The sequence below is a fragment of the Gaeumannomyces tritici genome (assembly GCF_000145635.1).
Source record: "Gaeumannomyces tritici R3-111a-1 unplaced genomic scaffold supercont2.2, whole genome shotgun sequence".
Taxonomy (NCBI): Eukaryota; Fungi; Ascomycota; class Sordariomycetes; order Magnaporthales; family Magnaporthaceae; genus Gaeumannomyces; species Gaeumannomyces tritici.
The window spans coordinates 4,029,696-4,054,506 of NW_008804546.1; the positions used below are offsets into that span (position 1 = coordinate 4,029,696).

The 24,811-nt window shown below is 56.9% G+C and overlaps 11 protein-coding genes across 12 annotated transcripts in view; 6 read left to right on the top strand and 5 right to left on the bottom strand.

Annotated features, from left to right (window-relative positions):
• Window positions 1-709, bottom strand: part of GGTG_03914 — a 2,512-nt gene extending 1,803 nt beyond the window's left edge. Inside the window, exons 1-2 of one of the 2 annotated variants that reach the window (XM_009221699.1) lie at window positions 606-709; window positions 46-236 (exon numbers count right to left, since the gene is read on the bottom strand). In XM_009221699.1, coding sequence (XP_009219963.1) covers window positions 46-178 — 133 coding nt within the window. In that variant the 5' untranslated portion in view covers window positions 179-236; window positions 606-709. Of the gene's footprint in view, window positions 1-45 lie in introns of both variants that reach the window. The other variant, XM_009221698.1, reaches the window with a different exon arrangement.
• Window positions 710-849: 140 nt separating this feature from the next.
• GGTG_03915 (40S ribosomal protein S12) lies at window positions 850-2,101 on the top strand. The gene is made up of 3 exons (XM_009221700.1): window positions 850-963; window positions 1,206-1,521; window positions 1,624-2,101. The coding sequence occupies exons 1-3, from the start codon at window positions 961-963 to the stop codon at window positions 1,746-1,748; spliced, it is 444 nt and encodes a 147-aa protein (XP_009219964.1). The 5' UTR covers window positions 850-960; the 3' UTR covers window positions 1,749-2,101.
• GGTG_03916 (hypothetical protein) lies at window positions 1,770-2,866 on the bottom strand. Its single transcript, XM_009221701.1, has 2 exons — window positions 2,490-2,866; window positions 1,770-2,377 (listed from the first exon to the last, which is right to left on the bottom strand). The coding sequence occupies exons 1-2, from the start codon at window positions 2,610-2,612 to the stop codon at window positions 2,120-2,122; spliced, it is 381 nt and encodes a 126-aa protein (XP_009219965.1). The 5' UTR covers window positions 2,613-2,866; the 3' UTR covers window positions 1,770-2,119.
• Window positions 2,867-2,984: 118 nt separating this feature from the next.
• GGTG_03917 (hypothetical protein) lies at window positions 2,985-4,819 on the bottom strand (the record flags this gene model as incomplete). Its single annotated transcript, XM_009221702.1, has 4 exons — window positions 2,985-3,354; window positions 3,452-3,730; window positions 3,825-4,513; window positions 4,586-4,819. The coding sequence occupies 4 exons, from the start codon at window positions 4,817-4,819 to the stop codon at window positions 2,985-2,987; spliced, it is 1,572 nt and encodes a 523-aa protein (XP_009219966.1).
• A 334-nt stretch (window positions 4,820-5,153) lies between these two features.
• On the bottom strand, window positions 5,154-5,703 carry GGTG_03918 (hypothetical protein; the record flags this gene model as incomplete). Its single annotated transcript, XM_009221703.1, has 2 exons — window positions 5,154-5,367; window positions 5,489-5,703. The coding sequence occupies 2 exons, from the start codon at window positions 5,701-5,703 to the stop codon at window positions 5,154-5,156; spliced, it is 429 nt and encodes a 142-aa protein (XP_009219967.1).
• Window positions 5,655-9,758, top strand: GGTG_03919 (tRNA pseudouridine synthase D). Its single transcript, XM_009221704.1, has 3 exons — window positions 5,655-6,181; window positions 6,343-6,433; window positions 6,487-9,758. The coding sequence occupies exons 1-3, from the start codon at window positions 6,036-6,038 to the stop codon at window positions 9,082-9,084; spliced, it is 2,835 nt and encodes a 944-aa protein (XP_009219968.1). The 5' UTR covers window positions 5,655-6,035; the 3' UTR covers window positions 9,085-9,758.
• On the bottom strand, window positions 9,658-13,274 carry GGTG_03920 (STE/STE7 protein kinase). The gene is made up of 4 exons (XM_009221705.1): window positions 12,419-13,274; window positions 11,272-12,000; window positions 10,531-11,192; window positions 9,658-10,454 (listed from the first exon to the last, which is right to left on the bottom strand). The coding sequence occupies exons 1-4, from the start codon at window positions 12,464-12,466 to the stop codon at window positions 10,301-10,303; spliced, it is 1,593 nt and encodes a 530-aa protein (XP_009219969.1). The 5' UTR covers window positions 12,467-13,274; the 3' UTR covers window positions 9,658-10,300.
• Window positions 13,257-13,532, top strand: GGTG_03921 (hypothetical protein; the record flags this gene model as incomplete). Its single annotated transcript, XM_009221706.1, has 1 exon — window positions 13,257-13,532. The coding sequence occupies one exon, from the start codon at window positions 13,257-13,259 to the stop codon at window positions 13,530-13,532; it is 276 nt and encodes a 91-aa protein (XP_009219970.1).
• Window positions 13,533-14,626: 1,094 nt separating this feature from the next.
• GGTG_03922 (ATP-dependent RNA helicase DBP8) lies at window positions 14,627-16,852 on the top strand. The gene is made up of 2 exons (XM_009221707.1): window positions 14,627-15,404; window positions 15,496-16,852. Exons 1-2 carry the CDS (start codon window positions 14,752-14,754, stop codon window positions 16,556-16,558), a joined length of 1,716 nt encoding a protein of 571 aa, XP_009219971.1. The 5' UTR covers window positions 14,627-14,751; the 3' UTR covers window positions 16,559-16,852.
• A 470-nt stretch (window positions 16,853-17,322) lies between these two features.
• GGTG_03923 (hypothetical protein) lies at window positions 17,323-17,899 on the top strand (the record flags this gene model as incomplete). The annotated part of the gene is made up of 2 exons (XM_009221708.1): window positions 17,323-17,480; window positions 17,722-17,899. 2 exons carry the CDS (start codon window positions 17,323-17,325, stop codon window positions 17,897-17,899), a joined length of 336 nt encoding a protein of 111 aa, XP_009219972.1.
• A 3,119-nt stretch (window positions 17,900-21,018) lies between these two features.
• Window positions 21,019-23,039, top strand: GGTG_03924 (hypothetical protein). Its single transcript, XM_009221709.1, has one exon. It carries the CDS (start codon window positions 21,555-21,557, stop codon window positions 22,380-22,382), a length of 828 nt encoding a protein of 275 aa, XP_009219973.1. The 5' UTR covers window positions 21,019-21,554; the 3' UTR covers window positions 22,383-23,039.
• The last annotated feature ends 1,772 nt before the right edge of the window (window positions 23,040-24,811 follow it).

Here is a 24,811-nt window from a genome sequence, read left to right on the forward strand (position 1 = left end):
GGGGGGTTGTGCGGGCGTGGAGTCCCGGAGGCTGTCGCGACGTACCGTGCTTCTGCATGACGCTCAGGAACTTGGTGATGACCTTGGAGCTCGGCCTGATCATGACCTGGCGCTTGCCGGCCTTCTCGGCGTTGTTGATGCTCTTCAGAGCATCGTTGAGGACGGAGGTGCGGACCATTTTGAATGATGTGTGTGGTCGTCGGAGATTCTCAAATCGTGACGGGGAGATGAGGTATCTGCCGGGTTCGGTCGCGGGGGAACGTTAGCCACCTTGAGGCTCGAGCCGAGGAGAGTGCCCTGTTTGACAAGATCATGTCTGCGAGGGTTCTGCCTGCTCGTTTCCGAAGGAGAGAAGCGTATCACGGCGGTGCCCGGGCGGCCGTCGTGGGAGTCGGCATCGCGTGGCGTCGGTCAACCAGAGCCTTGGAATCCTCCGTCTTCATTCCATCCTGCTGCCAGTCTCTCCTCCCACACCCAAGTGCCGACTCGCCTACGGTCGACGCACCAATGCGACCGTCCGTGATTGCTCTCTCCAGCCTCCGAGAATGGCATCGCCTGCGATCTTGTTCAAGTCATTGTTGTACAGTATCTGAAGTCTGACATACCTCGAGTGCTGTTGGCGAATTGGCGATGGTGCTTCGATTGAAGAGAAGGGGAAAAAAACGGGAGGAGTAGAGAAAAAAAAGCTTATGGGCAGATGCGGTGTGTCGCGCCCACTTCCTGCCAGGTCCACCACCGAAAAATTCGCTGCCCTAATCACAATCTGCTGCGCACGTGCCACCCCACACCAATGGGTGGGTGGGTAGCTTGTAGTGAGGTTTGGGATGCGACCTGGCTGGCTTGGATTGTGACAAAAACCACACCAAAACCAAGTCTCTCCCTACATTTTCCCCAACTCATAGTTTCTACGAAATCTCTTCGAGGATCGCACCGACACCGACTTGAAAGCAAAAACTCAAGATGGTAAGAGCAACCAGGAGAAGCTCCCTGCCCGCGCCTCGCCTCGCCGCCCGACCCAGAGTCCCCCACCTCGACCACTTTCGCCCAGAGTTTGCGCAGGAGGAGGAGCAAGGAGGAGGAGCAGAACAACACAATCGACCTGGGCGCGCGGGTACTCGGCGAGAGCTGGCTGTGGCAGGGCGGCCAGAGTTGCGGCCGACGAGAAATGCGCTGGGCTAACTTTCGGTGGCAATCCCGCGGTGCAGTCGGACGTAGAAGAGACAACCGCCCCCGAGGTCGCTGAGGAGGTTGAGGTTTCGGCCGATGCCTCCAAGGGCTCCATGTCCGTTCTGGACGCCCTCAAGGGTGTCCTGAAGCTGGCCCTGATGCACGACGGTCTTGCGCGCGGCCTGCGGGAGGCTTCCAAGGCCCTGGACCGCCGCCAAGCGCACATGTGCGTCCTGAACGAGGCCTGCGAGGAGGAGGCATACAAGAAGCTGGTCATTGCTCTGTGCTCCGAGCACAAGATCCCTCTGATCAAGGTCCCCGACGGCAAGCAGCTCGGCGAGTGGGCCGGTCTCTGTGAGTGCCCTCCCAAGACGACCTAGATGAAACCCCTCGCACATCTCTCTCGAAAGACCCTCTGTTAGAATCGAGCTAATACGTCGGTTCCCCGCACACTAGGCGTCCTGGACCGCGAGGGCAACGCCCGCAAGGTTGTCAACTGCTCCTGCGTCGTTGTCAAGGACTGGGGTGAGGAGTCGCAGGAGCGCTCCGTCATCCTCAACTACTTCCAGACCGAGCAATAAATGCTTATTTCTTGCACCGAGCGGACACAAAAAGGGTTCTTTTTCTTCTGGGGGGCGTTTGATAACCGGGGGATACATAGAGACGCGATGGGTATATCGAGTCGCAACGACAACGGTTCGGATGCACTTTAGCTTCTTTCAAAGCTGGCATCGGAATAGGTCCCGGATGGGCGCATTGTCCTAAGACTAGGACACCCTTGCATTCGGGTTCGGAAGAAACAAATAAAAAATTCCACCAAAAAAGACAACCGAGAGTGGCAGCCCTAATTTTGATGGGCGAGGGGAGCCGCGACCCGAGAGCCATGGCCCATCATATATGCATGTGCCCGCTGTGACCTGCTCTTAGTTCAGGCCTTACTCCAGCGTGCACTTTACTTCCTTCCTTCGACCATGATGATGTGGTACCCAAATGCCGTTTTCGCTTCGCCAATTTTGGGGCTCGAGGTCGTGCTTGGCTCCAGACTAAAGGCGACAGCCTCGAACTCGGCTTTTAGCGTGCCTTTCGCTTTCCAGCCCAACGAGCCCCCCTGCCTAGCCTTGTCCTCTGAGAATTCGCGGGCCACCTCGTCGAATTTGGTGCCATCCCTGATTTTCTGGAGAGCCTCCTCTTTCTTGCTGTGCTTCTCACACTGGATTGGGTGCTAGGTGTTAGAGCTGCCGCGCAACTGGCAGGTCCGCTGCCGGCGAGCACGTCGATGGCGGGCACCCAAGCAAGAGGGGTACCTAGGGCAGGACACTCACGAGGATGTGGCGCACGTTTATCTGCTGCGCGGCCTTGACTTTCTTGTCCCCCTTGTCGCCGTCATCCTTGCTGCCCTGGCCTTTCTTGTCGGCTGGCTTCTTGTCGTTGTTTTTTTTCGCCATCGTCTCCGCGGGTCCCCACAACAGCGGCTTTCACGATGAGGGTGACCTGTGTCACCTTTCGGCGTCAATGAGGATAGGTCAAAATGTCGGTTTATTGCTAGCTGCTGGTAGTACCTAGGTGTAGGTCGGTTTGAGTGCAATCAGGGATGATTTGCTGTCACGAGGATGCTTGCAGTGAGCTCATTCAAGTTGTCGGTCCGATGATGGAGAACGCGCCCATGCAGTTATACCCCTCCACGAAGGCGGATGTTCGCGTGCATTGGCGGCTGGTGTGGAGTTGACGACAACCCTAACCCACGCCATATCAACCCCTGACAACAACAACACAGCGAGCCCAAGCCTCCACACCCCTGGCTTAAAAGTTCCAGTCAATTAGCGAGAGCTAATGGCCTGCCTCCGTCCCTGCTTCGATGTTGCCTTTTGCTTTATGTCGTCCTCTTGGGTTGTGCGCCAGTGTGGGTAGCCGATTTTCAGGCCTATCGAGACAAGCCACTGCTCATGCTCCAGCTTGTCTTTCATCTTCTTGGTCTTCCACGCCAAGTAATTCTTCCTACCCACCGTCGACTTGAGCTTTTCGCCCTCGAACCGCTCGTATAGTCTCCAATCGTCGAGCTGCGATGGCTTCGGCACCGCCTTCAGATCCATCATGCTCTTCTGTCCCGGCACGCGCTCCAGCACCAGTGCGAGTCGGTACATCTCGATATCCTCATTCAGCTTGTGTCCGTACTGCACAATCGTGTACCTGTCTCACGTCAGGTGTCAGAGAGTACTTGCGCATCGTACTGCTTGCGGGCCCGGGAAACTGTGCTTGCGGCTGGCCAGGCAGGGGGTCTTCGTACAAACCGTCGTATCTCAACCCCCCAGATGGGGCGTAGATACTTCTCAGCTGTGATCCGCGCAGTATCTTTATGCGCTGCCCGACCTTGGTCATGAGAGAAACGTGCATATCTGCGACAAGGGAGCTCTCTCGGATATAGATGCTCCGGCCGTTTTCCAGGACTTCCTCCCTCCCGGACAGAAGAGGGAGTGCCACAACGCCATTTCGTCCCCTGGCTGGGACTTGACGTGCGCTTCCGGCAATGCCGTCCCGATGGGCGCAGACGATGTTCAGCCACCAGCTGCATTGATGGCACGGCGAAAATACGTTAGTTGAATTCAAGTAGATTGGTGTTGGGTGACTGGAGGAGCCTTCCAGGATGTGAGCGAACGTACTGGCCGGCGTAAAATCGGCGGTTGTTATTGGGCTCGGTGGGAGCCTCCTTCCTGCGAGTCTCCCGCCAGAGTGCAGGGCTGTCAGGCACGCCTGCACCCGGTGCGCTGAACGAGATCTCGACAAGATGCCCTGTCAACATTTGGTGGTATCTGAAGCGATCGAGTGAGACGTAGGCCTCGCGGAAGCGCAGCTGCCACTTCCGCTGGAGGACCCCGGCCGCCGTCTTGGCCGCAAAGAAGCTCACGGGGACTGGCCGAGAAGGCTGGTTGCTCTTGTCCAGCAGCGCCTCGATAAGCTTGTCCAGTCTCGCTCCCATGATTGTGTCGAAGTCAATCAGGAGCCTCGATGCAGACGACGTCTTGAGGGCCTCGTTGGCGAGCACCACGTCGAGAAGGGCAGTGAGACGGCTCTCCATGGGTCCCAATGCCTTGTTTGTGACTAGCGACCAGCGCACAGAGTCTGTCAGGTCGAGAAGGGCGGAGATGTTCCATACTGTGTCGGCAAGGAAGCCGTCCCGGTTGAGCGAGAGGCGTGACTCTGCAGCGACGATGTCTCGCCTTTCGTTGGTGCTGGGAGTCTGGCCAGATCTGTCACGGCGCCCTGCGAGCGGCGTGCCGGGGACCTCCCTGATAGACTCGGCGATCTTATCGAGACCATCTAGGCCGATGCCCTGGCCGATCCATTCTCCCTGTATAGTGATCGTTCAACAAACAGGCACATCGGACTTGTGGCTGATATCAAGCTGCAGGAGGATACTGACCCATACGGCGATGTGATTGCTGACCAACTTGGTAGGGTCTCGATCCTTTGTCACCCAAACAATGGTCTTGTCAATGTCATTTTCGAGGGACCTTTGAGGTGATGGAGAAGGTTGTGCGTTAGTATTGGCCCCGTGCTCGCGGCAATGGAGCATGTCCGGCTGGGCGCATGTGGCCGCGGACCAGACACTGCCCCTGCTCAGTCTCGATACCCTCCTCCGTGTTTGAGACTCCATGACGGGCAGAGAAATGGTAGGTAGTGGTAGTATAACGCTATGGTGATGTTTACCCGAAGCTGGGGAGCGGGTTGAATGCGATGTCACGGTATAGTCTTGTAGTATCTGCTAGCTACTTCCCGAGGTATCTCGGTCTCAAAAACAGCAAGGGGCCACGCCATCTCAGATCTGGCACTTGCCTCACTCATCGAATGCGATACAGCTGGCGGCTTCACTTGCCATGTTTACAATTGCGCAATTGTAGACCAGGTTCCTACCTGGTTCCTTCTCATCGGCGACCTGCTATCGCGCGCTGTGGAGCTATCCCCCAAAAACACGCCTGGCCTCACCAAGGTCACGGCTGAGTACGCCAGAAGCCCTGACTGCCGTGTATCTGCGGCGTGATCCCAAGGTGGCCATCTCGAGACGCCAGGTGAGCCCCTGGCCTCCGAGACTCGGTCGAGTACCAGCACCAGCTATACCACTTCTCTAACTCGTCACCCATCATGTTGAGCGGACGTTTGACTACAGCTCCCTCGGCCTGCTGCTCATCGAGATCGGCCGATAGGCTGCCAGCCAAAGCCAAAGCAAATATTTGTGGACATGGTGGGAGAGTACGAGCTCATTTGCGACGTGAATTTTGTGAAGAGCTGCCCAAAAGTTTAACACTGCGCTGCCGTCAAGGCACACTTGAAAACCCGGTAGTTTTGGGGATGTGCGGTCGCGGTGGGTGGTTCCACTTTCACCGCCTGGCTTGACCGCCTGCCCTGTCGGACGTGCGCGCTAAATAGAAGCGGCAGGAAAGTGATGCACCCCACCATGCTGGAATAATTCTTGCCAAGTAGCGACGAGCACCTTCTCCTCTTTGCACCTCTCACCTCGAGGTCAAACTCGATCAAGGCCATCGCGAGGCACAACGGCGCCCACAACACGACAATTGCCAACAGCACAGCCCAATTCCGCAGTCGCTTGCTTCCCTTCTTTTTGGCCCATCCGAAAGCAGCTCCTTGCCGCAATCTTTTTGCGCGCAATCGCAACCCGACTTCGGTCCCTCGCAGAATTTTGTTGATGCCTTCCTTACCAAGATCGAAACCCGCGTCGGCCTTGCCAATCCCTCTCTAGGCTCTCCTCTCTATCACCACAGTACCCGAATTCATCTTCCTCTGCTCTCCAGCTGGCAGCAGTCATCGTCCACTCGACTCCGCCTGCCGCCTGCGGGTGGTGACCAACCCCCAACATGGCTTCCCATAGCAACAACTCACCACACCCGGTGCTTGCCGCCACACATATTGCGTCTGTTCGCTCGGCGGCCGAGAAGCGCCTCGGAATACTCTTCTACGCCTCGCCGATTGACTATGGATGGCATGGCGACATCCGCAAGCGGTATGCTTGGTTCCCAGCGCCTTGGCTACCTCTGGCCTGGACCTTGTCGCGCTTCCTCCAGATCCCTTCGGATACCCTCAGATCCTCCTCAGATCCGCCCCATATCCCAATATTCTCAGCCTCATTTCCATCGCACAAACTAACATGTCCATTGGCACTAGCTACACTGACTTCCTGGTCAACGAGGTTCGCAAAGATGGAAGCGTCATCCATCTGTCCGACTTTCAGCAGTCTTCCAGGCGTCCCCGCGTGGTCAGTCTAATCTTACCCGAGACATTGCGGTCATGTATTAATGTTGCTTTCAGGACGACGCACCTACCAACAATACCGCCGGTGCCCAGTCTTTGGATGTTAGAGCCCCGCCAGCGCACCCCATCAAAGCAGAAGCCGGCAACACCCAAGCTGTCGCCGAGGCCACAATCATCACGCCCATCAACGATGCCGACAGAGATATTCTGACCAACATGCTGGGAGACACGGTGGTCCATGAGCTGATCGACTTGGATGCTAAGATCCAGCGGAAGGACAACTCGAGCCGGGGCGTCCTCGTGAGCTTCCCCGCTATCCAAGACCGCCAGCAACGCACCCTAGTCCATCAAGAAATCCGGCGCATTTTTTCGTCTCGCCTAGAGACTCAAGCCGGCGACGGAGGCATCATCAATGCTCGCGCCGCGCCGCGCAACACTGGCTACCGTCAAAACCAAAATGGCCCTCGACAGAGCCAGAACGGCCCTCGTAACAGAGACAATGGCTGGCGCGGCGGGCAGCGTGCAGAGCCTCGGGCTCACCGGAATCAGTACCTGCACTTCACCTTGTACAAGGAGAACAAGGACACCATGGATGCGATCAACCACATTGCCAGGCTTATCAAGGTCAAGGCATCCAACTTTGGATTCGCCGGCACTAAGGATCGACGAGCCGCCACTGTTCAGCGGGTCAGTGTCTGGAACAAAGACATTAGTGATCTTGTCAGTCTCAACGACAAGATGACCGGTATTCGCGTCGGCGACTTTGCCTTCCAGAAGAAACCAATGCAGCTCGGTCAGCACGGTGGCAACCAGTTTGTGATTGCCATCAAGAACGTCCAGCTTACTCGAGGTGGCAACTTCTCCATTGCACATCGCCTGCGCATGACCGAGTACTGCGTCCAGTTCGCACTGGATAACATCGTGCGCACTGGCTTCATCAACTACTTTGGACTTCAGCGCTTCGGCACGCACGCTATTGGGACGCAGGAGATTGGCATGAAGATTCTTAGAGAGGATTTCACGGCAGCCGTCGATGGGATTCTCCACGTCGACCCGGATCTCTCGCTCGCTATTGCGTCCGGAAACAGCGAGGCGCGGTTCCACAAGGACGAGTTCGACCGGGCCCGCGCCATCGCGATCTGGAAGATGAGTGGCAAGGCCGAGGCCGCTACGAGGGTTCTGCCCAAGAAATACGCCGCCGAGAACAGCCTGATCCGCCATCTGGGGAAGGCCCCTAACGATCACTGCGGAGCGATCCTCTCTATCACTCGCGGCCTCCGTCAGCTGTACTGCCACGCCTACCAGTCTTACATCTGGAACTATGCGGCCAGCAAGCGGTGGTCTCGTTATGGCGACCAGGTCGTCGTGGGAGACCTTGTCATGGTCCAGCCCAACGAGTCACCCATTGCACAGAGGTCCCCCGCGGAGGACATGTCCGAGGATGTCAACCAAGAGGAAGAGGAGTTCTACCAGCGGGCCCGCCCCCTCACCAAGGATGAGGTCGCCAGTGGACGCTACACCATATTCGATGTAGTCCTTCCCGCGCCGGGCTTCGACGTCATCTACCCTGCCAACGACATAGGTGCTTTCTATTCTGACTTCATGGCCCGCCAGGAGAATGGCGGCCTCAACCCGTACGAAATGCGCCGCAGACAGCGCGAGTTCAGTCTTAGTGGCCACTACCGCAAGCTCATGGCCAGGTTCACGGCTACTCCCATGTTCGCAGTTCGCCCCTACACGGAAGACGAGGAGCAGATGCACCCGACAGATCGCGACCTGATCGAGTGGCGGAAATTCCACAAGGCGGCCGAGATTCAGAGCACGGCAAACGCATGGAACAACTTCGCGAATAATGCGGACAAGTTCGACGCTGCGCTGCTTGACGAAGCGCGCCGCCGACGCATGCAGTCGCCCAACATGCCCAGTGAGACACGCATTAATGATGAGTGGATCGAAACTGCCCTTGATGGTGGCAAGCGTCAGAAAGTCCAAAATCCTGTCAAGGTCGAGACTATTTCGCACACGCAAGACCATGACATGAAGGAGAATACACCTCCTCCGCCGATTGCCGAGCCCGATGCCATCTCGAAGAACGAGGATCTCACGAAGACCCCATCAGAGCGAGCTGATGTGCCAATGGCCAACGCTGAATTGGTTCAGCTGAGCAAGAATGATGACATCAAGTCCATGGAGAGTAAAGAAGCCAATCGCCCTGCCAGCGCAGGACTCGCTTCCCCCACAACTGCTCGCCCCGACCTGATGGGCTACCTGCAAGCCCACCTCAAGAAGTCGGCCGAGGACAGCGAGAATGAGAACGCGCCTATGGATCGTTCTCAGTCGCCACCGGACTCCAAACCAGCCGTGGCTACCGACGGAGGCTCTGCACCGGAGCAGGCAAGCAAGGAGATTCCCTCGAGGGCCACCCGAGCAACACCCCCCGTCAACGTTTTCGATGACTTTGCGAAGTTTATCCACAAGGATCACCCTGCCGTCAATGTGACCGGACGGGTGCCGCTTCCGGTGGATGGTAACGGCGAAACCGTGGCCGCATCTGAGGACCAGAAAGTTGCGGTTATTCTCAATTTCACCCTCAACTCGAGCAACTATGCCACCGTCTGCATGCGGGAGATGATGGGACAGGCAGCTGGTAACTAAGTCGCCAGCTTCACATCCTCAACGAGGGTGGAACTTCTAACCACCCATCATGATGGACATCGTCGGAAGCCAACCACCTACGCGAGATACGTGGATCGGCTTTGTTGAGATTTATTTTGTTTGGCGATATGTTGCACTTGCTCATGGTAGCAGGCGTCCCTGGGAACCGGAGGTAGAAGATGGAAGGCGCGAGAACGATGGAGGAGCAAAGCACGACCGACCAAAGAAGCGTCCGGACCGGCGAAGATTTGCGGATCATTACGCGCTGATTAGGGCGCTGTGACGGATGGCCCATTCTCCTGTTGTCTAAATTCAGATACCCGCCAGCTTTCACAAGCTGGGCACATGTATGTGGTGGCTGTCCAACTGAGTTAGGTGGGTATGGTTGGAGGCCCAAATCTCATTTTCAATGACCACTTTCACCAGCTTGTCCCCAATGGTGAGGTTCAAGTATATAGCGCGCGCATGGGAGATGGTCGTTTTGGCCTTCGTCCTCCAGCCCGAGCTGTTTGCCTTGGCTTGATGCTCAACGCCATCTCTCCCTTTCAAAAGGCAGCCTTGGTTCTCTTTGATGCCGTTTTTACGCCAACATCCAACTACACTCATCCGTAATCAGCCGTATCCCCTGCGTGACCCTGGGCTACAATTTTCAAGAACATGCATCTCGTTTGAGCTACCCAAAACGCTAAATAATTTTGGCGAGCATCTTGTCGCTCTTGGCTTGTCCCAAATGGAGATACCCAATCTTGCCTATAAACCTCGAACATATCTCAAAAGTGGCCCTTGGTAGCACCCTCAAGCCCGGTCCTAAACAAAACCATGGTAGACTGTTCCGACTATAGTCGCAGATCTTACCCGAGCAGAAAGATGAATCGAATATGGTTATAGTAAAATATTTGTGCAAGAAACCACTTTGCCCCCTCTACCCCTTTTCCTCTTCTTTCATTTTTGTTCGTTCATTTTTAAAGCTGGCAGTATGGTCGTGCTCTTTCGTGATGTACCATCGTCTGCTGAGGCATGACTGCAGTGCTCCGCACCAAACCACTGTTAACAGTCAGATCAGCAGGCGGGCATCAGCAGCCCCTCTCGTCGCTTGCGCCGTATACATCTGGGCCAGACGCTAGACCATGGGCATCTCCGCTCTGTAGTACACATATCCTCATGGCAATCCCCGCGCTGTGTCATTGACATATCATTGCACTTGCCGCTGCGGGGCTCACGACGGAGCAGTAGCCTCGCCCTTATTATCCCAGCCCCAAACTTGGGATAGGTATCGTGTCATATTGACACGCTTTGACCTCATATCCACCATCCACGGGTGTTCGAGCATCCGCCAGGGGCTCGCCCTACGGGTCGGTTCCTTCTCCAAGCTAATCGGATACAAGAACACAGGTCAGCTTGTGTTCAGCTCTTTTTTGAAAGAAGGAAGGTTGGGTGCAGACATACCAGCACTCGATGAAATACTTGAAATTGTCGCTCCAGAAGATCTGTGCCGCGGGCTCGTCTTTCAGCTTCGGGATAGGCTGTCGCACGATGTAAGTGAGCAGGTCTATGAGGCCTGCGCGAGGAGCCATCTCGGTGCCGTCGGCCGGGAAGGGGAAACGGTGCTGGGCGACTTCCAGCAACGCGACACCCGTTGACCAGACGTCAGATGTGATGGTGTAGCTCTGGCCCGTGATACGCTCGGGTGCCATGTAGTAACTGGTGCCGATGAAGGTGTTGGCCTCGCCCTTAGTGCCGAAGTCTCCCGACACGCCAAAGTCACATAGCTTGACGTCGCCGTTGCGGCAGAGTAGAATGTTGGACGGCTTGATGTCGCGGTGGATGATCTTCTGGGAATGCAGGTACGTCAGGCCACGCAGAACGCCCTCGGCGATCTTGCCGAGCACCTTTTCGCCGGTGCGGCCGCCCAGCTTCTTGACCTCCTTGTAGATGCTGTCGAGTGAGCCACCTTCGCAAAACTCCATAGCAATTGAGATTGTGGCGTTGGCGTCGTCTTCGAAGGCTCCGTAGTATCGGCAGATGTGCTCGGAAGCGCAGTTTCGGTTGAACATCAGCTCGCGAAGGATCTGCTTCTTGACGTCCGGGTCGGGGTTTGCCGTGATTATCTAGGTCGAGTCAACAGTCAGCGAACCTGTTCACCGAATCCCCAATCCAGGACCGGGTTTTTCTTTTGTCTTTTTTTACCTTCAAAGCAAACACTGTCTTTCCCCCCTTGAGCTGACACCTGGTTACGGCGCCACCAGCACCTTCACCCAGGCCTCCCAGCTCGATGATGCGGTTCTGCATACTGGCGATCCTCCAGCCGTCCACATCGAGATCTTCAACGTCGGCTGCAGTCGCCTTGTCTATGGTGAGCTTGTCGAAGGCCTCGAGCCCGTGCAGGCTACCCTCGCGCTCCATCCCAACGCCGCCCTCGCCGCGCTCCGAGTAGATGGAGCCAACGGCTGAGGCGGGATCAGGGGTGCCCTGCGGTCTGGACCCAATGCCAAATTGGCTTGCAAAGGATAGTGCCGAATACTGCGAGCCGGCGCTGGTAGGGTTGGAGGCGCGGCCGTCTAGAGGGCCGAACGAGCCAGACCTGCTGTGGGCGGCACTGCTCTCACTGCCGCCCGAGGCGCTCTGGCCGGGCTGTATGATGCCGGGCCGTCCGGGGGGCTGTTCATGAGGGGTGACTGTGCTGCCACGCGGAGTGGCCAGGTGCAGAACTGGGAGCTGGGGCCGACCGCCTGCGTTGTCGCCGACAGGCTTCGCATTGGGGGATGGTGGAATGGCAAGGCCGAGGCGAGGTGGCCCGCGAGCGCTGCGGGCTCCAGGTATTGCGGGCCGGAGAAGCGGCGCGGGGCTAGAGAGCATGGGGATCGGTGTGGAGCCAGGCGGCGTGGGGGTGGGGAGGCCGAGGCTTGGTGTCGAGCCCTTCATGGTGAGAGCAGGTCAGTTTGTTAGCAAGGTTCGGGCGCTGGTCTGCTGTAGAATTGGTCGGGATGTCTCGAGACGGGTCGATGTGCCGCTAAGGAAAACACAGAGTGAATCGGCTTCGCGGGAGGGAGAACATGGAAGAAGCGAGAGGTGTGACAAAAAAGAAATCAGATCTGGGCGAGGGACGGGAAGCAGGAGGCGAGAGCTGCACGCACGCAGACAGGCGAGATGAGGAAAATAGGCTGGAAGGGCTGTGCGACAGGCAGCCACATGGCTAACGAAGGCATCGGGCGAGAGTATGTGCGACCTTGAGGTGCAGAACGGGCGGAAAGACGATGCACAGGCAGGCAGGCAGGCGCAGAGCAAAGGCTCTGAGAGACGGTGCGAGGAAGAAAAGAAAAGGGGGTCAGCATACAACTTGCAGCGGAGCAGCCTCGCTGCCGGCCGCCTCTCGACTTTGCATTTTGGCGCGGGACTTCTGTTGACGAGTGGGCGCTGCCGCCTGGGCGCTCACGAGGCAGGGGCCAAGAAGTCGTCTCTTCTCGGTCGAGGGTCCCAATCAGTTTCGTCCTGACAGGAAACCGGGTGAACAGCCAGACCAGCGGTGATCCAGGTGTGACCGGGACAAAATAAAACAGGCCGGGTTCGACGAGATGGGGCCAGATATGATGAGAAAGTGAAAGAGAGAGGAATGGAGGGGGAGGCGACAGGGCCGAAGCCAACGAGGACCAGCGAAAGGGAAATTGAGGGCGGCTTCTAGGCGTGAGGTATCAAGGGCCACGGTCGATCGGGGGGGATTTCGCGCTCGTGGTGCAGGAATGAAATATGGCCAACAGCGAAAGCAACCAAGAGAGGGATGAATGCAGAAATCAGCACATGGACTCGTAAAGGAGGTGGAGAGGAGGTGGTAGTGGTGGTGGTGGTGGTGGTGGGTTGGGGGCCGAAGCCGTGCCGCAGTGCAGGGCAGTCGAGGAGCGGTTGGCAGTCAATTCCAAGGTGGGCTGCGGGAGCTTGCAGGGGTATACCCAAGATGGGCCGCTGACGAGGCAAATTGGCCACTGCCGCTGCTGCCCGCGTGCTCCAGGGCTGACCGGGCCTGGGCTTGAAATGCTCAGAACCAGCAAAAGTTCAGTGCAGTAAAAAGAAACAGCAAAGACATGAAACACCAGGCATCGTTTTGCAGCTGTAGAAAGAAAAGCCAGGAAAGAATAAAAACCACGCCAGAAAAAAAACCGGGCGATTGAGGGGTCTTGATGGACGCTGAGTGCCCGCTTGGATCTGTTTGGGTCTGCACGATTCAAGCGGCGCTGGCCCGTGCTTCGCAGTGGGAGCGAGACCTCAATGCCACCAGCGCCTGCCCGTTTGTCCATCTGTCTGCCGCTGGCGAGCCGAAGCCTGGTGGTGGGGACTGGCTGCGACGGGCCACGGCGACGTGCGGAAACAGCCCCAACCCAGCCCCTTGTTGGCTGCAGCGAGCGGCAACTCTCTTCGACTGGGCCATCGGCGGCGGCACCAGCGTGCGCGTGTGATGAAGCAGCGCTCGTCTGAACGGGCGGGGAGCGGGGGGCGATGGGGATTGGCTCGGCTCCTGTCAAGTCGAGGAGCCGGGGGTCCCTCGCCTGGCTGGGCGGCTACAACTACCAGGGCATTTGGGCAGGGCGCTTGGTGGTGCAGTGAGAGACGCCCATGCTATGTGGATGGACGACGCATGCCGTCAGCCGATTGACTAACAAGCTCCTCCTATCTGGTCCGGCATAGGTGGTCTGGCAATCACCGACGTCACAGTTGTGATTTGTGGCCCCGACAAGCCCCAAGTCTGCGCTTGTTCGGTCATCCAGACGGATGAGGCCATCTGCAACGTCCTGGGTAGGCCGTCACGAGATACCTCGATGCTGCCGCCGCTGCCGTCGCTGTCTGTGCTTCTGCTTCCTTAGCCCCAGCGCCAATAAGCAATCAGCTAAGCTTGTTTGATTGACCGGAGGACTCGTGTCGTCAAAGGACATGGGTGTCGGGGTTTCCTTTTCCAGCCAGATTTTTGCGGCGCACCTAGCCAGCAAGTGGATGCATTGGCCTCCGTCAGCTCATGCTCCTCAATCCAACGAATTACTTTCTTCTTCATCAAAAACAAGATCCCCAGGCTTCTCCATCTCGTTTGTGTTTCGCCAGATGGTATTGCAAGGTTGTTGGGCACTCTAAAGTGCGTTGCACACAAGGGTGCCACGCCCACGACAAAAAAAGATGGCAGTCCAACTGAAACAACAGAGACGCTAAGAGGACTGGGAGAGCAGGAATAGGAAGGAATAAAAGCAGAAATGACGACAGGAACAACAAGAGCAAGAGGAGTGGCAATAGGAATAACAAGAGGAACAACAAACTGAATAACAAAAGCAGGAGGAATAATAACATGAGGAATAGCAACAGAAAGAGGAATAACAACAGCAAAAGGAATAACAATAGGAAGCCCATAGTATCAATCACTGGGTCCCCCAGCTGTCAAACTTACTGCCATCTTTTTGGTGGTGGGCGTGGGTGCTTCCAAGAGAGACCCACTTTAGCTTTTTGAAATTTTCCTCCCAGATGGAACCAAGGGTCTTGATGCGACAAGGCTTTTGACCCACCGCATCTCGAGCTGGATTTTTGATGATTCTTTTAGAAGCAGTCAGTCTCACCAAGAATAGGATCTAAACTGTCAAGGGTTCACTCCCCTTCAATTCTATTTTGAAATCGAGGCATCGTTCGCCTCCCATCATGTCAAGTCAAGCCCGCAAGGCTGCCAAGCCCGCAGCTCGACTTGAGCCGGATCCCTCTGGTTCACACATTGAGGATGCAAGCCAAGGCAGTGAAAGTGAAGGCTCCGGCTCGGACGACGAGTCCGAACCCGAGCCTGGATCTGAGTTCGGAGGGTCGGATCAGCCCGACAGCCCTGGCTCACGCAAGAGGCGCAAGGTGGTGCTCGACATCAATCACGATGATGAGGACGACGACGACGACGAGGGTGCCAGCGTGCTTAACAAAAAGGTTTCATCATTCAAGGTACCCTCACGTATAAAACGGCAGCTTCCTCGGGCTGGACAGGCTGTCTCTGCTTCTGCTGTCGCCGACGCGGTCAGGAGCATTGCAGACCTCGCCGCGCCCAAGAGGATACTTGCGCCTACAGATGCAAGCACATCGTTCGAGTCACTTGGCGTCCAGCCGTGGCTTGTTCGGTCGCTATCCAATATGGCCATCAAACGGCCAACCGGCATCCAGAAGAGCTGTATCCCCGAGATCTTGAAGGGGCGGGACTGCATTGGTGGAAGCCGGACGGGCTCGGGCAAGACGATTGCCTTCGCCGTGCCAATTTTGCAGATATGGGCTCATGACCCCTCCGCCATATTTGCCGTCGTTTTGACTGCAACTCGGTATGTGTATAGGCAGCATTGGCCACGCGGTTCAGCCCATGGGATGCGTATCACGTGAACGAGACTGACCCGTTTCTTGCCATGAACGCAGTGAGCTAGCTCTGCAGATATACGAGCAGTTCAAAGCAATCTCCTCACCCCATGTTCTCAAGGCCATTCTGATCACAGGGGGCTCGGACATGCGGCCACAGGCCATCGCCCTGGCCCAACGCCCGGCCATCGTCATTGCCACTCCGGGCCGGCTGGCCGACCACATCCGCACGTCTGGCGAGGACACCATCTGCGGACTGAAACGTGTGAAATTTCTCGTGCTCGACGAGGCTGACCGCCTCCTCGCCTCTGGCGGCACCGGCAGTATGCTTCCGGACGTCGAAGAATGTCTGGATGCCCTGCCACCGCCCACGGAACGACAGACTCTTCTCTTCACCGCCACTGTAACCGACGAGATACGCGTGCTCAAGAACATGCCAACCAGGCCGGGGAAGGAGCCTGCCTTTGTTTGTGAGGTAGACACCCAGAAGCTCGCCATCCCCGCCACCCTCAACCAGACATATTTGATGTTGCCCGTGACGCACCGCGAGCACTATCTGCACGAACTGCTCCTGACCAAGGGCAACGCCGAGCTGTCCATCATCATCTTCTGTAACCGCTCGACGACGGCACAACTCCTGCACCACATGCTCCGCCTCCTCGAGCACCGAGTCACGGCCCTGCACTCGCGCCTGCCGCAGCGCCAGCGCATTGACAACCTGGGTCGGTTCCGCGCCTCGGCCGCCCGCATCCTGGTGGCCACCGACGTCGCCTCCAGGGGTCTCGACATCCCCGAGGTCGCCCTCGTCATCAACTACGACATCCCGCGCGACCCGGACGACTACATCCACCGCGTCGGCCGTACGGCCCGTGCCGGCCGTAAGGGCGACGCCGTCACCTTTGTCGGCCAGCGCGACGTCGATCTCGTCCATGCCATCGAGCGCCGCGTCGGCCGCCCTCTGGTGGCCTGGGCCGAGGAGGGCGTCAACCTGGAGACTAGAGTCGTGCGCGACTCGCTCAAGCTGGTGACGGAGAAGAAGAGGGAGGCGTTGCTAGATATCGAGGAGAACAGGGAGGTCACGGGCAAGCGGAAACGGGAGAAGCTCAAGTTGCGTGCCGCATAAGCTGGGGATTACCGTACCTAAGAACCTGTATTGTATGTCCGGTTTTGGTAGCCCGATGTTTCGTTGCTCTCTCAACAAGAAATGTATGACATGAGTCCGACTTTTTGCATGACACCTATATTTTCCTTGATGTTAGTGGCCTAGGTACTTGGCGCGCACGCCCACCACAAGAAACGGCAGTTATTCCGAGGAGTGGGAATAGGAATAGGTATAAAATAAAAGCAAAAAGAAATAAAAGTACGAATAACAACAGGAATAACAAGAAAATCAGTAGGGAAAAAAATAAGAACAGGAAAGCTCACGGCACAAATAATTTTACTCAATCTTTGGAACCTCCGGGAAGACTGCCTTTTTTTTGTGGTGGGCGTGGTGCGTTAACTTTGAGATGCTACATCATCTCCCTTGATTCGGCATCCCCGTCTTTCTACAAAACGAGGTGCTGACTTGGGTGCATGTGTCGTCGTCCGCCTCTCCTCGTCTCCTCTCGTTAGCATGTCCAGCCCTATGCGGCCTGGGGCAGCAAGAAAGGGCTCCGGGATTATATAAGACGTCAACGAGCACCCATCAAACCTCTCCTGGCGTACCGCGGGCGACGCTTGATTGGGTACCGAATCGCCGGTACTACAGGATCCCTGTTCCTGTTGGACCAGGGGCGCGAGGGTGTGCTGGGGCGTCACGGCCTCGGCACATGCCGGCCGAGAGACACGACCGCCTCCTTAGTCATTGTGTTGTTGCCTGTCATCATAGGGCTGGCTGAGTCTCAGATGTTGGCTGACGTGCCAGGCGGGGCCTTTGTACTGGCATCATGTCCTGTCTCGGGCATAGAGCCTTTTGACGAGTTGGCCTTATCTCAAGCAGCAACCTCAGATGCGGCCACTCAACCCTCGAATACATCATGTGATCCCTACGAGCTGGCCGAGCTGTGAGTGGCAGACACGGCGTCCCTCTACTCGGCCGAGCTGGAATCTGTGTAGTAGGACTGATGGCAGGTCCGTGGCCGAGTCGAGGTTATTCCCGGAAGTACGCTCGCGCGCACTACCTAACCAGCCTCTCGGGACTCGGGCATTATTCAGGGCTCCGTTTGAGGCATATAGCTGCCATGTAATGTTGGATTTGGACCCCGCATGCGGTTGTTTTGCCCCCAACCCAAAAAAAAAAAAAAGACTCAGGCCATCCATCCCAGTTCATGTGGGACGCGTCCGCGTGTCTCCTTATCGCCAGGAAGCTCGCCGCGAGTTCCCAAGACGCCGAGGAACGCCTGGCCCCGGCGGCCCGCGGATCGAAGGAGCCGCCGCCGGCCTTTCGGCACTATCGCTGATCCACCGGGCCCTTGCGTACTAAGCGGCAGCGGCGGGCGGGCGGATATGCTGGCTTGGGCAGACAGACGACGCAGCGCTGGCGACGCACGGCAGTCATGCGCTCACACGTTACAACTCCCAGTTTGGAAGGCTTCCAGAAAATCTGTCAGCAGGCACCTTTCGGCTCTCGCCTACCTAGCCCCCCCTCTCTTCGACCCTTTCGGCGAGGATACATACACTATCTACCTGCATCGGCCGGTGTACTTGCATCATGCCAGCCGACGCTGTAATGTACCGGCCTGCCCCGATACTGTATCCACGGTATCTTTTGCTATTCACAAGAGCTTGAGTGGTGAAAATGCGGGTCGGGACAGTGAGCTACTGTGAGTAATCCCAAACCTCGTTAGCGAACTCGGCCAGCGGGCGATTTCGGGATCACACGAAAGTAGACAAACTCGCCAGCCAGCCAGCTTGCGAAAGAAATTGCTTTCTTGTTCCGTCTTTTACCAAGTGCTGCTCATGTGGCGTCCTAGCTGTCAGAGCATACATGATTTCCTGTTACATTGCCCACTCCTCCGGACGAGGGCAGCTTGTGTGACCCGATATACGATGAACGGGGCGGGGCGTAAGACCAAAGATTGGCGTCCCGTTGACTGTGGCTGGGGTCAATTGGCAAGTGCTGGTGCTGACGCCGTCAGCGGCCTCAGCGGTCGGTTGGCTGGCTGAGCGCATGACTGCATTTCGCGTCGCTGCGTGGGCCTGCGTGTTGCCAGCCCGCAGTCCCGACTGCTTCCGTGTCCGAGTCTTTCCCTTCCTTATCCCCGACCGACCGGGCTGCTTGTCGGATTCCAAGATCCTGCGCCGGAACATGGCTGCTAGGGCCGACATCCATGCATCATTTCGGGAAGGAAGGGAGGGAAGAAGTAAAAGCCATCAAAGCTACCATATCAAACTCTATGCAAGCTCCCTCGGCCCGCCGTCTGGTATCAAGCGCTTGGGGCCGAGTAATCCATCCGTCTTACTTGACAGCCGGACACACTTTTGACGCGGCCCTGCTGCGCCCCCAGGCGGGGGACACGAATTTATTCGTCGTCGCTGTCGTCTTAGTCGACAACGCCATCACCCCATATGCCCCCATATGGGGCCAGTTCCTGGGCAAGACTCAGAGGGCTCCTGGCCGTAGCACAGCCTAGGACGTGTCAATGTGAGGGCTGGGACCTAATCTTAATTTGCCATGCAGTGGATCCGCCGACCGTGACGGCAGACAGGCAGGTAGGGGTAGGCAGGTGGCAGACTCCAGCCCCTTGGAAGGCATTGAGCCCATTGCTTTTCCGTTTTGAATTTTGTTGGTTACCTTTCTGTGGCCAGGCGGTGAAGGATGCAAACCCTAGGGCGGGCTGGCTTGCTTATTTGCGACGACACCAAACGACACCGCCAGAAACGGAGCGCCACTGTTGGGGTCTGGCCGCTGACCGCTCTGCTGGCACTGCGGCAGGAGGGGTTCAGGGGTTCAATTGCACAGCATCACGCCAGCACACACGAGCTGGGAGCTGGGAGCTGGGGTACAGATGTCGGGGAACCCCTATTGTCCACTTCTGGACGATCCCAGTTCCCAAGCGGCGGTTCGAGTGCAATGCCGCTCGAGCCATGGCATGGGTACCAGACCTGGGGAATGAGAATTTCCCAATCAATCAAATGCCTGGGCTGCGCCGGGGTCAACGGTCAACGTTGTTGGGATCGAGTTGTGGAATCACAAAGCTGTCACGCGGGGATAAAGACGCCATGTCTCCGGGCAGGTCCATTCATCCACAGGTCCAACGGAATCGGATGGAACCAGCCCAGGAGAGAAAACGTAGTGAAATTGAATCGGAAGGGCGCCGGCGGGAGTCACAGGATTATGAATCCGCCCGCTAACAAATCAAACAAGCACTCGACCATTATCTGTCGCATGCGGTCAGTGGGCCCCACATCCCAGCTAGTCACCCGGCTAGATTTGCAACCCGCACGATGCGACAGCTGGGGGCGTGCATCGCATCATCAGGATGATTCACTCTGGATGGAGATCGGAGGAAGCGACATGGGCGCTCGGCTCTGTCCTGCGTAAGCCGCCACGGCTAAGGTTATCAACTGTGGACGGGAAAGGGCAGGGACGACGTGGACTGTGAGGGCATCGACGCAAGGCTTCTTTGCATGGAAATAATGGTGGTCAACTACTTTTATGAAGTCACCATGATGGCTGCCGGCAAGTATCGTGCCAAGCCAGCGCAGGGCCGCACCCGGTCGGTTGACCGATTGTCTAGGCCGGCCGGCCGGCCAGCGAGGCAGCGAGACAGCAAACAACGCAGCGATGCTAAGGTATCGATGATGACGATAATGGCATCCGGGGCGGCACCACGGTCCAATCGACGCTCCGATGGCTGCTTCTGGCCAGGTAACGGAGCGGGGGATCAAGCAAACGGCGGCTTGGGCTTCGAGGGTTGGTTGACGAATCCCGGTCCCGGAACCCTTGTCAACCGAAAGCGAGGCCAACAAGGCAGCAGGCCAAAAAAGAAAGGAGAGAAAGCGTTCGTCAGGCACCGGCATCCCGAAATGTCTCCATTAAGCGGGCAAGGGGCCCGCCGGCTGTGGAGGTACCTCGTAGTTAAGCCTAATGCCATTCGGACTTGAGCGGGGATTCGCTGGATCCCGCATCCGCACAAGGATTTTGGGTGCTGTTGGAGCACATCATCCTGGGGGGTGGGCGGTGACAAAGCGACACATTCCAAACCATTCCCCCCTCCATACCTTGTTTGTCGTCTTTAGGTATTTCCGCGTGCATTTCTCAGACGGCCAGGGTGGGGCTCAGCGTTCCCGCAGGCAGAAAGCTGGGTGGCCCCGAAAAGTCCGAACGACCGAACGCGTAGCCCTAACCAGGCGAGGACCTGAGGTACCTGGCCCCTTGCTTGGCTGGGCTGGGCTCGCTGGGCCCGCCCGGGCTTCCACGTTCGTGTGCCAGCCCTTCGGGTTTCTCGCCCTTTTGTCAGCTGCGCTACTCCGCGGTCAAACGTAACATCCTGCTGATGCATGGGGGCAGGGCTTTCCGCAAAGTACGGTCAGGGAGATTTGTCGAGTCGCCAGAGTTAAAAGAATGCCATCCCCTTGCCCATCTCGGCCTGATATTGTCTGTCTTGAGCATCGCCCCCAAGCACCACCACCACAAACAACAACAAGACAGCGCCCTGAACAAGACAAGCAGGTCCGCATACAAGAAGCCATCGTCGCCTCCAACCCTGTGCTTGCGTATCTCTAGCTTGACTCTTGCCGTGCATCGACCACCCACATACCTTGCCTCCACTGTCTGCCTACCTTAGCTGTTGGTGACTGCATGCGCTCTGCGTTGCATTGTCTGCTCTTGGTATCTTTATCTGCCTGGCCACACCTCCTCCCATTGAGCTCCGAGCCGAATCAAACCCTCGTCGAGTCCAAAAACGACCAACGGTGGAGCCCAGCAAGAACAAAAAAAATAAAATCGAAGCCGAGAACGGACTGGAGCCCAGCCCTACCTCGACACCCCTGCAATTCCCAGCGCCCTTCCGCAACTCACTTTGCTCCCTTGAGTCATCGCCGCGCCGTGCACCCTTTTGGGCCCTTGCCGAGTCCTAGGCACAAAAAAAAAAGTCATATACTCTGAGGCCCTATCTCTTTCACCACTCTCCAAGATGGTGTCAACATATCTCCCCCAGATTCATACCTCCCAACAGTCTGCCAACAAGACCGTTGCAGCAACACCCGCCTCACCCCTCGTCGCCTCGCCATTCAAGAGGAAGACCATGAGCCTCACCCAGACCTACTACCTCGCCCACAAGGCGAGGGCCAAGCTGTCGGCTGAGGCCCAGCGCCCCGACCATGACCTACGCAAGCTGGTCGGCAGCGCCAACCTGCTCGATGCCCTGATGGTGGAGCTCGCCGACGCCGAGAGGGAACAAGAATCGTGGTTCAACCAGTCCGTCCGCGGCGCCACTACCAAGAAGACCACCAACACCCAAGACCGGAGGGTGCAATGGGCCGACTCCGTCGTCGAAGAGCCCGAGGAGGACTGGGAGGGCGACGACGCCCTCTCCGACTCGGATGACGAGGACAGCGAGTACGACGACGACGAGGACGTTGAGATGGCCGACGTCGTATCCCTCACCAGGATACCCTCACACACCAGCAAGTCTCTCGCTGCGCCCTCGGTTGCCACCGACGAGGACTACTTTGACGAGGAGGAGGAGGAGGACTACGCCCAGCTTACTCTCACCCGCTCGCAATCACGATCGGCAGCATCCCCGCCCGACCTGGACCACGATTCGGACTCATCAGAAGACGAGGCGATGCCGCCATCCCCACCCACCGCGAGCCTACCCAGCTTCACCGACGGCAAGCAACAAGCACAAGAACAACAAGACGATGCAATGGCTTCGCCCCAAGGAGCCTTCTACAGCGAGGGCTTCTACCTGCCACCAAGGAGCCCTGCACGAGTGGTGTCTGCCATCTCAGTCTACTGAGCCGAGGCGGCCCCACCGTTCTACCACCCTTGTTGTTGCTTTGATGTTGCTTCGCATGAGCCTAGTGTTCCAAAAAAAAGATATACCCCCGACTACTCAGGGAATTGGGTTTCGTGTTTTCTTTGTTCTGTACTTTTTCCTTTATCGAAGCGAAGCAAAGAGCGTTGACGATTATACCCCTGATTTTTCTTCTTCCTTTTTTTGTTTTGTTATCTTGCCTCTATTAATGGGCAGAAGGTTCAGGGTCTATTTTCTTCTCTTTGCCACCACACCTCGCTCCTCCCTACTACATTACGATGACTATTTTTCTTTTCTGCTTCGTCTCCATTGAGATCTCATGGTTCCGATCTAGCCTAGCATGTTGGCTAGATCTGCTGGGGTTCTAAATTCTCGCCCCCATCTATGGTTGAGTGAGGGGAGGGCATGGTTTCTACTATTTTGTCCCTTGGACGAGATGAGGCTTCGGCTTTCTCGTAGGCAATGCCATGATGGCTGCCCTAATTGGACAGACAACCAATCAAAATCAATCAATTGATCAATCACGATATCCGACATAGAGTGCTCTTATCCCGCTTACTGCAAATGATCTCTATGTATTGCCCAAACCCCCAAAAATTAGCTGCACCTGAGAGCTCCATCTGACAGCTAAGCTACCACCACATAAAGCTGTCTCACCAGCGCGGTCACAAGCTTTCTAAGCCAGGAGTCATTTGTCATTCTCACGAGGCCGCACTGTTGCTGACTTTGCAAAGCCCCCTCCACCCGGCGTGGGGCCCAAAAGAAATGGAGCGAAGAAAAAAAAAAAGTCGAGAGAGCCGAAGTCGGGTGGGGATTGCTTGTCGATCGTCGCCAGTATGAATCATTGGCAAAAGGGGAGCTGAGGAGGGTGTACCGTCTCCACCCCTTGGTCGTCGGCCGCGTCGATCAGCTTCGCTTACCCCTGCCCGGCATCCATGCCCAAGTTCCTGGGCCCAGATGTGGTGCCTTCGCAAAAGGCGCAGTCTCGGGTTTGATTTGTGTAGCCTGGCCCCACCCGTAATCGGCCTCTGCTTTCTGGTGCGCTCCGAAAGCGTCTGAGGCCCTCCCCATGCTACGAGGAAGCTGTGCGCTGGCCGCCGCCCCTTCGCGACCGGGCGAATCAGAGCCGTCAAACCCCAAGCTTATTTTCATGCCCTGCAACAGGGCCTTGGGCCCTCCTTCCCGAGTGGTTGTTAGTTGTCTGTTTATTTTGTTGACGGGGAAGAAGTTCGACACCGACGCCCGGCTCTCACTGAGTCGGAATCGCTGCCCACAACCGACCTAGGGCTGGGGGAAATTGGTTGGTTGTGTGTGCGTGTGTATTTTCTTGCTTGTTGGTCTTATCTGCCAGCTTCCGTGTTTGCTTTTTGGCCGGCTCTCTCGCCAAAGAAATTATTGCCCCTGACATTCCTTGGCTTGTAAGATCGGACTTTTCACGATCTTGGCACGCCTGGGCTCCCCCCCCCTTTTTTTTTTATCTCGTCAAATCCGTGACGAGTCTCATCACCGTGAAGCAGGAACAGGGCCCACCCCTCGAGACGGTTGGCTCCCCTCGCACCAGCCAAGCGAATCGCACGAGGCCGAGGCCTCGACCGCTATGTGGACACAGTCAACGACATATCCCCAACGCGACCGCATTTTCAACGTGGATGCACGTGCAGCTTGTCCACGTCCTCAATGCACCTTGTGCAGCTCCCATTCGGGCAGGCAAGCGGGCAGGCAAGCGGGCAGGCAACAGCAAGCAACAGTCCCCACAGACAATCGCCAGTCCGTGAGCCCCATCCCCGCAGTACATACGCGGGTGATGGGTTTTTGGATGCCTGCTTCCAGACTCCTCTGGTCACAGGGCGCAACGTGGGACCGGGTGTCTTGATAATAACACCAATATTGGGCAGCATTGACTTTTTTTTATCGTTTTCTTTTTTCTTTTTTTTTTTTTGTGATGAAGCTAAAATATCCCCCAACTGCCAGGGGCCATCCAGATTCACAGCAGCTCGGGCGCAAATCCCGGCTTGCACGCTGATTAGTAAAGCAGGCATATCGGACAATGCCGTAAAATCATCCCCCTTTTAGCCTCCGAAGAAGGACGGCACTCCGACCCCGGCAATTTGCCTGCTGTGTATTCTGATATTCTCAACTTCTGTGTGCGACCTTGCGTCAGCACGGCGCCGCCACGGCAGAAGCGAAGGGGGATGCTGATCGCAACTCGCATCCGCTCTTCTGCAAGACAAATCAAATACACCCCGCAGCCCGCCCTTTTCCCACCGCCCTAGCCACGCCCTGTCCGAGCACGGCCCGCATTTGGTGCCTCCGAGTCTCGTTTGCACTGATGCGGTGTCCCAATGCAGGTGGCCGGGCGGTCGTGCTAGCTGTTGGCGGGGGACTTTGTTCCCTCAGCGATTCACGCAGGC

Coding starts and splice junctions, on each gene's coding strand:
- GGTG_03915 (XM_009221700.1), top strand. Junction 1,522..1,623: donor CGGCGAGTGGGCCGGTCTCT/GTGAGTGCCCTC, acceptor CCCGCACACTAG/GCGTCCTGGACCGCGAGGGC.
- GGTG_03916 (XM_009221701.1), bottom strand. CDS start 2,612: ATGGCGAAAAAAAACAACGACAAGAAGCCAGCCGACAAGAAAGGCCAG. Junction 2,378..2,489: donor TAAACGTGCGCCACATCCTC/GTGAGTGTCCTG, acceptor CACCCAATCCAG/TGTGAGAAGCACAGCAAGAA.
- GGTG_03919 (XM_009221704.1), top strand. CDS start 6,036: ATGGCTTCCCATAGCAACAACTCACCACACCCGGTGCTTGCCGCCACA. Junction 6,182..6,342: donor CATGGCGACATCCGCAAGCG/GTATGCTTGGTT, acceptor CATTGGCACTAG/CTACACTGACTTCCTGGTCA. Junction 6,434..6,486: donor CTTCCAGGCGTCCCCGCGTG/GTCAGTCTAATC, acceptor TGTTGCTTTCAG/GACGACGCACCTACCAACAA.
- GGTG_03920 (XM_009221705.1), bottom strand. CDS start 12,466: ATGCAAAGTCGAGAGGCGGCCGGCAGCGAGGCTGCTCCGCTGCAAGTT. Junction 12,001..12,418: donor AGGCTGCTCCGCTGCAAGTT/GTATGCTGACCC, acceptor CTCACCATGAAG/GGCTCGACACCAAGCCTCGG. Junction 10,455..10,530: donor AAGTATTTCATCGAGTGCTG/GTATGTCTGCAC, acceptor GTATCCGATTAG/CTTGGAGAAGGAACCGACCC.
- GGTG_03922 (XM_009221707.1), top strand. CDS start 14,752: ATGTCAAGTCAAGCCCGCAAGGCTGCCAAGCCCGCAGCTCGACTTGAG. Junction 15,405..15,495: donor GTCGTTTTGACTGCAACTCG/GTATGTGTATAG, acceptor CCATGAACGCAG/TGAGCTAGCTCTGCAGATAT.
- GGTG_03924 (XM_009221709.1), top strand. CDS start 21,555: ATGGTGTCAACATATCTCCCCCAGATTCATACCTCCCAACAGTCTGCC.